Consider the following 14,697-nt stretch of genomic DNA (forward strand, 5'->3'; position numbering starts at 1 on the left):
CGAGCGTGTAGCAATGTGGGTGGTCGATGGCATAATGTCATTTTTTTCATTGATGTTACCCATATGCTCGTGATTTGTGACGTCATACCACTCGCGATTATAAAAATAGCTCTTATTGTAATAAACGTTCAAATTAAACAAATTTAACGTAGCTAATATGCTTATAGTTTTAATTTAATGTTGATATTAAATTTGTCTAAAATACGAGAGTTTTATAAATGCAATAAGTTAATCACAATACAAAATATTAAATTAGATAAAGTTTTCATATGCATGCGATCATTTAAAAATAAGAGGAAAATCCTATCTTTCTCAATACGTTCTTTAAAAAAAAAATAAAACTTATCAGCGTATCATGTTGATATCTCGTGCAGAAATACAACAAATTGAATCGCGTATAGCCATGAGTTTATAAAAAAAAAAGCTACAATTGACCCTTATTGCATGTTACAGAATCTTCAATAACAAAAGTCAAAACATATTTTGCGAATCGAAGTTTTACCCCTGCTAGTACTATAGAGGTATTATTGCCGATGTATAATGCAGAATGAGACGTAAGAGAAAAGGATGCAAGAGCGAAGTGGTGGGGCTAGAGAGACGAAGCAACCATAAACACAACTGGAGACTGTTCGAGATGCCGTGAAGATCGTTGCCCTCTCGGAAGAGTAGCAGAGTAGAAGCGGCCATAAAGATTTTAGAACTCTTCGGACACGAAGTTGGCTCGCGCGGCGCTTCGCGAGAATGAAAATGAAGCGTTCTCCGCTGGTTTCCACCGTAAATTCCTCCGTTCTTCTTGAACGTTCTTCACGATTCGCCCGAGTGAGCATCGACCGAGAAGAACGACACGAAAGAGAAGAGGGGAGCGCTTGCGTATTTTTATGTCGCGTATATTTGTGTGCTCGAGTAGAATGCACGAGTATGTGCACTGTCGTCAACCATTGGGCATCATAATATTTTACGACATTTTTGTAAATCGTAGACTATCCTGAATCCTGAATAAAAAAAGAGATAGAAAGAGAAGAAAGTGACAGATCATTTAACCCTGTGTCTCGTAAAATAAAACCTGCTCGACTCGCTAGACTGTGAACTTTATTATCCACTCTTTCTTTCGAAGTGTCCTAGTAGGTGATCAAATCTATCCTGTGATCAGTAGGTAAACCACCCTTGAAATCGCTTCGATTTACATATAAAGCCAGCTTGAGTGTTCGGCATTTTTAAGTGATTAAAAATCGTACATTAGATTCTTTTCGTGGATTTCAAATAACAATCTAATTTTAACATACAATTATAATTGCTAATGATAAAATAATTAAATCAGAGTACTTATGTTCAAAGAGAAAATAAAAATAGAAAAAGAACAAAAATTCAAGACAAGAGACTATTATTCTGATAATATACTTAGGTTTTCAATATTACTTTGTGTAATATTACAGATCGTTCAAATTACTGACTCGAGAACTTAAATTGTTATTTATGTAAAATGAAAAGATAAAACATGACACGAATATATTGCCACATTACGTGACAAAATAATCTCTCTCTAATTCTTCTTGAATAAATTATAAAGCGCTGATATTCTACTGATTAAATAACTGATTAAATAATAATATCATGTATTTTTTAAGTAAAAAATAAAAAATTTGTTAACAACGTAATATATCTGATAAAATTGATCAAATATTCCTAAATGTTCGATGCGAGACTCGACTATAAAATTATTCGATATTTCTACATCTATTTCAGAGAAAATGACAGTCCATATGAGAAACAATGTTCCGCGATTATCTTATAAAAATTGCAGGCAAGATCAATATGTCCGCGATATTGTCTTCGGGTAATGACTAGTATTATTCTATACATTATGGTTCATTTAAAGCGATCAAAAAATTTATGATTAAAACTTATTTTGATCGTACTCTATATATTTTGTATTAATTTGATGAATTCAGTGTGATAAGTTGCGCTTTAATTATGAGAACCGAGAACAATAATCAATGAAAAGTGAATTATTATATTTTACAAATTAAATCTTATTTACAATTAGTTAATAACGTTAAAAACTATTCCTTTAAGCATACATTCCTCGGTGCGTTTCATGTGAGAAATCACGAGTGTGATCGATTAATATGTATTTACATAAATATGTTTTAAGTTTAAACAGAGTCTACAATACATATGGAGCTGTCACATAAGTGTTATTTTTGATTAAAAAAAACAAAACCAAATAAAAGGTTAACTCTCTCTCTCTCTCTCTCTTTCTCTCTACAATTAATATAATATATGTTCTATCATACATATTATATTATGCTGTTATAATCAGCGTTTATAACTATAATAATTTTATCCAAGAATATTTAAGCATTAATGTTTTCCAAGTATATCCGGTAAAACCGATCGATTCTGTGAACTGACATGCAATGCTGTGAAAACGCCGAGCTACAACAGGAAACATGCTTTTATAGCTCCCTACTCCGTTACATTTGATTTTCTGCCAAGTATCACGTGCGACAAATTGTGAAAAATTAAAAGTGATAGTTAGGCGAGATAAATTGATCTATTTCATAAAAAAAAAATATAATCGAGCCTACTTTGTAAAGAGATCATCACCGTAAAACATGTATGTAGAAGATATCCGAAATATCCGTTTAGAATATTTTCTTCGATTGTATAAGTATATCTCGGATGATAGATCAAAGTAGAATCGTGAAAAATAGAAAAGCCTCGATCGGCGCTATGACATATCAAGTGAAGGCAAAGAATCGTATTTTACCAGCGAGTGTTGTACGTATCGTCGGTGACAAGTCGTAACTTTCGCGTCAGTGACATGACGCGGCAATAACTAAAATCGAAATAAAGGGTGGTTTCATCATAAGAACGAGAGATGAGTCAAACGGACAACGGTTTCGCTTGAGTCACTAACACTAAAGATTCGTAGAACAGGCTTTCAACATTCATGTCGTAAAATCAACAAAAGAAAAAAGACTTCAATTATAATCCATGAGATCGATTTGTCAAATTGTCAAAGCTTTATTGTAAAAAAATAAAATTAATATAAGAATACATATTGTATCGATTTTAAATGATTAAAATAATCATTTTTTTAAAATAGTAATTGAAGAACGCAAAATAAAAATTTTTCTAGAACTGCAATTAAAATAAATTATATCGGGTTTTTTCTATCCTTAATCTTTAGTTTATAAATAATAACATTTTACAAAAAAATAAAATTCTCTATATTTAATATTTTATATTTTTTACACACAAGGGAAATTGTTTATTAGATTCCAACCATAGTATATTAATAAAACCCGACTATTCTTTTTTCAAGCGTTTTGAGATAATGTGTGTAAAAGAAAAATAAGAAAAAAGTAAGTATATCTTTCACGCAATGCTATCGCTTTTACGCATTATCGATATATTCATGGTAAATATATAATTACATTGAAACTGAGAAATGTTGTGTGAAAACTGATATGCCGTAACACAACCCTTCACATCGCACTGGTGTTTTAATCATGAAAAAAAAAAAATATTTCTTTTACCCTCTCCAGCAGTGTCGAGACATTCACTGTTGCGTAGGGGCAGCTATTATCCACCTTGAACTAATCACAAACTTATTGCCTATTAATAGTGTTTACACGATAAAGCTATAAAAAAGCAGACACCTCTAGCGTAGGAATAACTACGAATATCATGATCAATTTGATAAAGTATCACGACGGTAAAATATCAAAACCGATTAATTTAAATGTAAAAAATTACAAGAAGCTATGTATGTATAAAAATTAAATATTTTAAGTAACAAAAGAAATACTTATAAAACGGGCATATGTATCATGTTAGTAGAAAATGTAAATATATAGAGAATATATGCTCAGATGTAAAAAGATAAGTTTGATAAAATAATGAAAGATTCTTTAAGATTTTTTGATATAAAATTGATAAAGAAAAAATTAATCGCATTTTATATATAATGTAGTTTTACTTGTATTTTGAATAACTCTTGTTTGTATTTGCGAAAATGTCAAAGCTATCGCTATCTAACATACGGATAGGAGGCAACTTGTTACGTTCCATGACCGATAAATTGAACCCGATAAAGTTCGTCGTCGATACAAGACTCGCGACACAACTGCAACACAACGTTGTTTGTACGCTCGCTATGTACATATGTAGTACGTTATAATTCATTTCATTATGATGTTTTAAACTTAACGTAACGATTTATATTTAACGTCATTACAATGTGCGCCGACAATGAAAATTTCTGGATAATAAAGACTGAAAAATCGAGAGGTGTTGAGAATTTTAAATTCAACCTGGAGCAATTTATTTTTTCAACAAAACAAGAGTATGCTTTGCGCCAGTGTTCTATAGACATGTTTGATTAACTGTATTCAATTCCAGAAAATATATTTCTAAAAACATACTTTTTCAACATACAATGCTCCGTTTAAAATACATAGATATATAAAAAATAATATAACATATTTTATATATACTATAATATCAAAATTATAATCTCAAAGAATGTCATAAATGTCACGTCATGGTAGCACGTGTACTCTTTTTAGAAACGATAGCACTATTTCAAAAGCATTTTATGTGTAATGAATCATTTCTTCCGATTCAATGAATTCAAGAAAGAATCTACCGAAGTGACCACCGAATTTGTAAATCGTTAATCCGAATAAAATGTCATCGCGCGCCGATCAAAGAAAGAAAACCGACACCAAATCTTCACAAGATTTACGAGAAGAATTTTCGGTAGGGTCGACACCGAAAGAGAACTACACGGTCGTAAAAACTTCAAGATGATCGGTATGAAAATACGGGAGAGCTCTTGCCATCTCAGTCTATATAACCACAAATCGTTTTCTTCCTATTAACTTTCTGAAAATGATGATCCATTCATATATACATAGAAGACGTAATTAAAGCTTGATATTTAAATTTCTCTTTTTTTAGAGTATCTTCTAAAAATTTCAATTTAATTTCCAGAAGCGAAAATAACGTAAAAAAACATAAATTTAAAATTTATTGTGTGCTTCATTATATATGTGATATCAAAATTCATTTAATAGCAAAACCTTCGTAATCAGTCAATTATAAATCCATTCAACTATCGAGACAAAGAAAGTGATGAAAAAGCAATCAATTCGGTCAGTTTATCACAATTCCTATTTTCGTGCGTGCTATCTGGTAAATGAATATTTTTTTGGTTAGTCTACCACAAAATCGTGCGCAAGAGAAATTAATCTTTACAACTTTACAAATTGATCTTACAACTTCATTACAGTTAAACACTATGACAAAGCTTATCTTATTTTATTGAAGGAGTAAAATAAATATAAAATAAGTTGAAATAATTTTAAATTCTCATTTATCAACCGGTTCTTGCATACACGTTAGTATCGCAAAAAAGTATTGTAAAAAAAGTATTTCAAGGTATTTTTTTACAATTTCTCATTGAATATAAATTTAAACAATATGTTAATTTTTACGTTTCAATGCAAATAGAAATTATATCGCATAGTAAACCTTTAACGTGCTAGTGTATGCATCTTTTCGAAAATATTAAAAATTGCACTTGTATGCACAAAATTGTAAGTAGTTAAAAAAATCACCGATTGCATCTCATTATTATCTTATGCTTAATTTTTAGATGTCAATATTCATTTCTATGTGTATGAACGTTTGTTTGTTGTGAAGCAACAATCACACATTACGATTTTGCGGATCATGTCCGCGTAAAAATAATGACGAGCGAGGCGTTATTAAAAGTTCGTACTCAATGCTTCAAAATGCAAGCTCGTAAAGTCAAATTTTACAACCTCATATATTCGCTGTAATGACCCCTAAAGTTGAAGCATAACCCCTCCATGACGTCATGGCGGGTACTGACTTTCCGTATTATCGAATGCTACGCCACTTTTCTATTATCGATTGGATATAAGGAGACGTGCTTTGATAAGTAACCCGATGGTTAAGCCGCGCACGTGCACACATACGCTATAAATCAATTAGCGTGTTTATCGTTAAACTCGGTGCTTAATTTCGGAACTTTCACAGGAATAAATGGGATAGACAAACAACGTTCTAGATCTCTTCAATAAATTTGTATCCTTGTGTTTAATAGTCATTTTTAAAACGCGAAATAATATACCGCGTATTCACAATACTCCCGTTAGAAAAAATATGATCAAAAACATCACAATGACGGAAAAAGGTCGATTATAAACATATTGTGTTATAAATATGCCCTTCTTTTCTTACTGCATTTCCTCATAAAGTTCTCATAAAAAAAACTTTATCATCTCCTGTTTTAGTATTATATCTAGAGAAAGAAAAATTGTTAGACGTACAGAGATGTGTGTTCTCTGCAGGAAAGAAGGATAGGTCCACGCTACTGTCAATTTAAGTTTAGTGGTTAGCCCCGCACGCAGACTTTCGCTTCCTTCAACCCATTTACGGGAACAAACTATTTCATCCGTAAACGAGCAAAATAACGATAACTTCTAAAAAGGAGCAGGATCGTAAAAGCAAGAGCGAGCTCCTAGGTTTCGGCTTTGGTTATAAGTTCGTATTATATTAGCCGGGTTCGCATTGCCTGTCGGCCAATGGGGACGCTCGTAAAACCAGGGTTAACATTCGGTCGGGTTGTCAAGTGAAAGAGTGGCTTGAATTTCGTTGGGATCACTGTGAACGACGTTATAAGTACGCTTCTCGTTTATGCACCATGTCTCGAGGCTTGCGACTAACAATAAGTTTTAGCGGTGATGACAAACGTGACGTGATTCTTTGTGGATTCTTCAGCTATATTATTATTGAAACGCGAGACAAAACTTCATGATTGCTTTCTAAAGCATTTTCTCCCACGAGTTTTATAAGTCAATTTTTTAAAAATACATACGCCATTTTATTAATTTAGAATAATTAATACTGTAAAAAGAAGAGGCAATAATTATTTTTATGTCTCTAAAAAAGAAAATTGAGAGTATCGAAACATTAACATTCATCAATTTAACTCGAGAACAGTCCGAGAATTGTTTTTCTACGAAGGATAATCTCTCTTTCTTCAAATGACATTCTGTACAATGATCGTATAATGATATAGAGATTAAAATATAGGCATAAGGATAAACTTACTTTACTTAAGTGTACTAAATGCCAGTCTTTGTTCCCCTAAACTCCCCACAACGGAGGAGGTCTCACTATCTGACCGTTATATTTTATTCTATAATTACTTTTATTGCAATCTAAAACGGTATCATAGTGATGTAAATGATCATTAGAGTTCGTTAACTTCGGCGTTTCAGCGGAATTTTTGCGGAGATCGCTTGTAAGAAAGATTATCAGCAGAGTCATCCGTTTACGTTTTTAGTTGCATTCTGTGCAAAGTCGTGGATAAGAAAATTAATTCAAATTTTTTTCAATTTTAATTTTTGTTGAAAGTAAGTTAGTTTGGATTTATATTTCATAATCGGCAATGCAGCAACAAATGATAAATATTTCTATCATGTACTAGAATATAACAAATTATTGCGACGTGAAAATTTTGTTTTTGCCATATACATGATGTCTCATCAAAAGTGGCTACTCCTTTTTATTTTTTAAATTAAAAAAAAAGATAGACCCTAAGACATCAACATATGTACATTAAATTAACCACTTTTAGTGGGATATCCTGTATATTTAATATCTCAAAACTATAATAAGGATTAAATACCAATTTGGGTGGTGTATGAAATTAAATTATTTATTGACAAAATAAAAAAATTTGCTGCCGATATCTTTATACGTTTAAATAAAAGTTGTATTAATGACAGAAATAATGTATTAATAATTCTTTTTTTTTCATTAATAACCATTAAATTCTAGTCCGATTTCCACTGGAGAATTGCAATGACTACCAGTATTACGTTGTGATACTGTTAGCTATTGGGGCTATCATACCGTTACAAAATATCCGAGCAACTGGAATGCACGAAGACTGGCCGACAACCCATCACTAGATAACAAATCTCAATTCACCCGCAACATTAAGAATCTTTTTTTTCTTTCAACTATATTAAATTAAAGTGAATCAAAATACCTACGCAGTCATAATTTGTACTTTCGTAGGCAATTAATTGTCTTCCTCTTTCTTGGTTAATTTTTCTCTTATTATATTTTTAGATTATTATCTTTATATTTTTTAGATAAATAATTTCTTAATAAAAAGAGTGCTGTAATCGAATAACAAATATTTTTCAAACGCGTTAAAAAATCTAGTATAAAAATTTATGATAATTTAAAGAAATTTTAAAACAAACAATATGTTGAGATTATATTGTTATAAAGATGAATTTTGTAAACGCGCGAAAGACGGAAGAAACCAGAGGAGGATGGAAGCTAAGAGAATGTGCAACAGGTTGGCAATCTCAGTTTTCATCGCGCATATATGTACATATATATATGTATTAACAAGCAGATACATACTAAATAGGTCATCAGTACGTACATATTAAATAGGTATTTCCGCGCTATATAGACTTAATAAAAGCATTTTTTTAACCTAATAAAAAAATTAAGTTTTGAATAAAAAAAAAATACGTGCAATATATAACACACTAAACTCAATTAAACTAAACTAAAAAGAAATCGAAGCTTATAATAAATTAATAGATTACAAGCAATTAAGAATTTTGTGATATCATCCGTTTTATAACGGATTTCAACATTTTATATTTCTTTACAAGTACATATATGCTGGATAAGAGTTTATAATGAAAAATAATAAAGATATAATTATAATAAAGGAATAAAAATTATACATAAAATCGCATATGTATGAGAAAAAAAAGATTTCATTTTTAAGAAAAATTTAAAATATAATTAAAATAAAGAAAAATAAAGATTTCTTAAAAAATATATAACAGAGTTTATTTCTTTTGTAATGTAGAGTTTATCTCTCATAAAAAATTGATTCACTAAATATGATTGATTTACAAAGACTATAGTCATACAATTACGTAGCAGTCAGATTGAAATAAAATTTCTCAATTAGATCAATGAACAGAACACGATACGAAAGCAGGCAGTGTCGTCTGCAAAACATTGTATCGATCTAACAAAATAATCTGAGAAACTTCGTCAAGAGACACGGTTAGCATATCACCGATCTGTACGTGAAAAATACATGTCAATGTTCATTTTTCATCCGATACGATTGTAAACATTATATGTGTGTGAATATATGTATTTCATGCATTAAAAAATATGATACGAAAAAATATAGTTTTATATTTTTTCCGAGATTAGACTGTATTATCCAAACTATTTAAAATCATAAACATTTATAACACAACAGAAAAAAGCATTGTTTCTATTTACATTTCTAATAAAAGATTCAAGCAACTGTGTGTATGTGTGTGTTTTCAAATATATGAAATATATTCATTTAGTTTTACATGCGGAATATACAGTCACACATGTAAGCTGCACAATTTACAATCAATATATTACATATGTAAAAACATTTGATTGCAGCTTTTATTTTCCGTTCGTGTAATCATGCTATAAATATTACTCGTTACATCGAGACGCAAAGGTCGCTAAATTAGTCGGTATTATAGATATTATTCTATAGTTTACATATATGTATATATAAGAGAGAGAAATATTCAAATATCAAACAAATGACATCTTGCACGTCAGCATGTGTGGGTTGAATAACATTCATAAAGAAATCATAAATCCGTAACGATACAACGCAATCATGATTATAGGAAAATGTTATCATTGTGACTAACAAGCTGAATCGATATAAACATAGAATATATATCATGCATTTCGATTTAGTCTGTTAGAAGAGTTGGGCAGATACGAAGTATTTTCTTATTTACCCCTTTACTTTATTTAGTATTCGTCCTCGTGTTACACAGTTTCGATCGTATAGTTTTTTAGTAATTCATGTTATTTATTATGCAATACCTCTCTATTTGGGCAATATATTTTAAAAAACTATATAAAAAATATATAAATATACATGCTGCAATTAAAACCGAAAATAAAGTGACTTTTTTACTGCGATTGATTACTCACATTATACAAAATTAAAAAGTATATCTGGATTTAGTGTACTAACTGTATATTAAAACTTGTGATGAAAGCGGTTACATCATTATCTGTATCTTTACAAATCTTTTATATTTCTTTGAAATATAAAGAGTAACATAGTTGTTAGTTACATCTCGTAATATGTTTGTCTCATTTAAAAAATGTTGAAAGTATAAATGTCAATCTTACCTTTTAGCTCGATTATTTCCTCCCCGTTTGCTTTTCGCTTCTTTCCCTTTCGTTTCTTACATTCTTGTCTCTTTGCTTCAATTATTACTTCGTCCTTAATAATTACATGTCTCTTAAAGTGAATTAGTTCTTCATTAGTTTGACATATATCCAGGTATTTTTTTTCTTCAGATATAATAAAATGCTTTATCGGTTTTGCAGGATCTACTAGACTCTATAAAAAATAAAAAAATCAATTATAATGACATAGATATTGAAAAATGTCAAAGTTACATATGTTGACATATTAATTATAATCGACACGATAATAAATATTTTAAACATTAAAAATCGTGTATGTGCACAAACGTGAATGAATATAAATCCGATAATGTTAAATTTATATTCGCGCATTCATTTCATTTTATTAAATATAATGCTTTAAAAAATTTTTTTTAAATCAATAAAAATATAAAAATAAAGTTTTAAGTCTATAGCTAATTGTCTAAAAATATCTACAATATAAGTTTATAATAAATTTAAATTATCGATAAAAAATGCAAAAAATGTATCCCTCTTAAAACTTCGAGCACCTTCATATAAGTACTGATCAATATTTTGCAACAATTATACAAGATTTTCATAATCGATTGAAAGATAAAAAAAACTAACCGGTCTAGGTAAATCACCAGTTTGCAACAATATTTTCCTCTTTGTATCTTGCTGCTTATTTCTGGTCCTTTTTGTTTCAACTGCCGAGGAGCTTTGCTCTTTTCGTACTTCGTCGCAATCTTTACACATACAAAGCTGACCTAGGCAGTACCTCTTATGATCTTGAGACAGTATCTTCAGATTATGTTTTGCGCACAATCTGCAAGTTGGTCGATTCCGATCTTTCTTACTTAAAGATTTATGCGAGCTTATTGATTGCTCAGATCCACTCGTATCTTCAATATTCATGGCGCTCATAAAATTTTACTATTAATAAGTGAAAAGCGCTAATCTGTTTCTTTATCAAGACAGAAGGAAATCAGATCTCTTGTCAAATCAGGTATAACTGTCTAGATGAGATAACGGCGATTGTTGTCCGTTACTCTATGCGTAAAATTGTAGTTCATAAGACGCATTTTTCATACTGCTATCCCAATATCTTTATATTTGTTTTCTGAAACATGCAATAGAATTTTGATCATTTTAATGATAAAAAAGAAAATTAGTGTTAAAGAATTATATATATTAGAGAAAAGAATTGAACTTATGATAATACAATAAGATGTCCTAAGGCAAAACACGAAAACAAAAAAAAGCTTATCAATAATGTTTCCACTAGTTGAAGCAGCTATTTATGATCCTCAGTTATTTCAATAAATGAAAGTTATCTAACTTTTTATTATTTGACATTTTAGTATTTTACATTAAAGAATAAATTCATAATTTATTATAAAACGTGATGCTAAATTCACAAGAATCAAGATCATTCTTATATAATAATACTGGTTGTACTCGAATCGAGTATAGCTAGCATTTGTCCTGTTGCTCCGATAATCAAATAATCAATACTCAATATATCATCAAACTGTATTTCGCCTATGTAGATTATTCATAATGGATCAATACAATGTAATTTTTACAACCTTCTTTTCACAATAATTCACTTAAGAATCGTGAAATAAATTGATTCATTCGCGATCGGTCTATAAATCTATATCATCGCAAAAACTCGAAGAATAAAAAAACTTTCTATCCTCGATTATAGTAACATGACGATTTTTTTCCTTTGAGAAGTACATGATAAAAAAGAAAAATTTCAATCGATTAAATAATCAATAGCGTGACAGCTTGTTTGAATCTATTTTTACACTGGTATGATACAAGATAAATTGCACATGTAAATTAACAACATTCGCTATTTGTTAATATTAGATTGCTAAATGTATCCGTATCATACTTTTAACATTCATCAAAAATACATTAAAAACCAATTTTGTTGAATAAATATTGCTATTGTAAATATTAAAATAATGAATTTTACAAATAATGTTTAAGTTATCAAGTAAAATAATATTTTTCTAAAACAATATTCTGTTTTCTTTGTAGAATTAACATAAATAAAGAAACTTAAAAATGACTTTTTAAGTCAAACATAACTTTTCCTTATAATTATTATGTTTGCATAGATGCAAGTAGACTATAGTTCCCAGGTAGGTCCTATAGGTCCAAGAGTAAATAGTTAATGGGAGTGATTATAGTCTTACTAAATATTGCTTGTTCAACGTACGCTCCTATTATAATAAAATACAAATAATCAACTATAAAATAATGTATAAAATAATCAAAATGTTTCGAAAATAATTATGTAAATCTAATAAAATAATCATTTCTGACTAATAATATTGTTACTATCAAATACTACAATGTTACTATGAAAACATTAACTAAAATTACTAAAAGAATGCGATTTAATAATACAGTGCATTTGTTATAAAACAAATGCAATAATAAAATTTTGTAAAATCTTTTAGTTATTTTTCTATTATTCATACATCTACGTCCAGATAAAGGATACCCAAGTCCGAAACAGATAATAGATAAATGACATTTACAAAAATTATAATAAATTCTGACACGGCTCAAGCCGCTGTGAAGGACACGGGAGTCACGATCTTGGTAAGGTAAAGATAAATTTCTACTGACGCCATCGCAGACGGTCATGGCAGGTCAAAGATATGGCATACAAAAGAAACAACGCATCAAAACCCTTCTCATTAAACACTCATGACTCAGCTAAGAATGAACGATTACAAATTATACATAATGAGAACAAGAGACACTGTAAACAAATGTTATTAAATCTCATTATTTTTATATATATATTATTTTACATAATTTCTTTATATCCTCTTTTTTTTAAGATATCATTTAGAAAAAGTAGAATTTGAAAACAGATGTATATATGTATATATTTTAGTATCAATAAATAATGATATATAGTAAAATGAAAATTAATCGCCATTAATTAAATCGAAAACTGAATAATTTAAATTTATGTGTGTTGTGCATCTCGATACTTATTTCTAAAAATTACTAATGGAATATTGATAAACTAAAGTAACTAAATGAAAAACAGTTATATATTCGCTCTTACAATTATTCGGAAAATATTTTTAAATTATTCCATACATTCTCTCTCACTGGTGTATTTAAAACAAAGTAAAACAATTCAAGAGCATGCACAGAATAAATACTTTCAGAAGCTGCGTATTGTGTAAACAATATATATGTAATTCCGCAAAGTTTTATACAGCAAGTTTGCACGAAAAATATATCATGTGTAAATATCGATTAAAATACGTTTTGCACAAATTCTAATTATGCAATACAATATTTTTTAATAGATCTAATAATAAAAAATAAAATTCGAATTATAAGCAAAACTTGATAATGTACATAGAAAGAAGCTTTGATTGCAAAAAAATTCGTACAAAAAATTAAACATTCATCAAGAAAATGATAAAAATAGAAATAAAAATAATTTGATAAGATAATTAAATTAAATTTGATCTATTTTTAATTAATATATAATAGGAAGAAATAATCTACTATTTGAAATTGCATATTAATGCGTTTATTCCGCGAGCATGAATGCTGCAAAATGTTTTAAGTAAAATCATAACGTATAGCCAATTATTGAAATCTTTCTGCAAGGAGGGATCTGAGAAGTACTTAACGTATTACAATTCTTAGAACCAAAGGAAAATGTGAGTTGCAAAGCATAACGCCGTAATTATTCAGAAAAAAAACTACGATCAAATTCAAGCAAGTAGAAACAATTGTGCAAAAATTTACTATCTATGCTACAATATAGTGTATGTAATTGCTATATTAAAATTTTAAATGTAGATAAAGACTTAGCGAATGTTACTTTCCAATCCGTATCCTGTTTGAGGAACAACTTACATGCAATTCCTTAATACATGGAATGTTTAATAACATTATTACAATAAATTTTTAATAATGATGTTACATTAAAAATTAAATTAGTAAACACATTAGAATATATTGTAATAATTTCCTATACACTTTTTAATAATTTTTACTTAAGTAAATAATAACTTAATAAATTATATAATAATTTAATAAATAATAACATAAATAAAAAGTGATTCGTATTCAAGCATAGAAACATTTAAAAAATTGTTATGAATTTTAATATTAGAAAAGTTTTCAAAATCTCAGTAATATTTTATAATATATAAATAATATTAGCAGTGATCGCTGCTTTTCTTCACGATCATAATGTCGAAAATTTAAATTCGCATGCGATACGAATATCACTTGCAGAGTCACGTAATCCACAATATCTTCCGCGATGATTTGATCAGCCGATTATTCATAGATCAACTTTGATCTATTGTAACTAAAGAAAAC

At 29.0% G+C, this 14,697-nt stretch overlaps 1 protein-coding gene across 4 annotated transcripts in view; it reads right to left on the reverse strand.

The window, feature by feature from the left end:
- Nucleotides 1–14,697, reverse strand: part of LOC140665392 (uncharacterized) — a 98,715-nt gene that overhangs the window by 41,860 nt on the left and 42,158 nt on the right. For all 4 annotated transcript variants that reach the window (XR_012046590.1, XM_072891480.1, XM_072891479.1 and 1 more), the window contains 2 exons: nt 10,942–11,434; nt 10,291–10,504 (listed from right to left, as the gene is read on the reverse strand). Coding sequence is in view for 3 of the 4 variants with exons in the window: in XM_072891480.1 (XP_072747581.1) it covers nt 10,291–10,504; nt 10,942–11,238 (511 nt within the window). In the remaining variant the exon portion in view is untranslated. The remainder of the gene's footprint in view (nt 1–10,290; nt 10,505–10,941; nt 11,435–14,697) is intronic.

Source organism: Anoplolepis gracilipes, chromosome 4 (assembly GCF_047496725.1).
Source record: "Anoplolepis gracilipes chromosome 4, ASM4749672v1, whole genome shotgun sequence".
NCBI classification, from domain to species: Eukaryota; Metazoa; Arthropoda; class Insecta; order Hymenoptera; family Formicidae; genus Anoplolepis; species Anoplolepis gracilipes.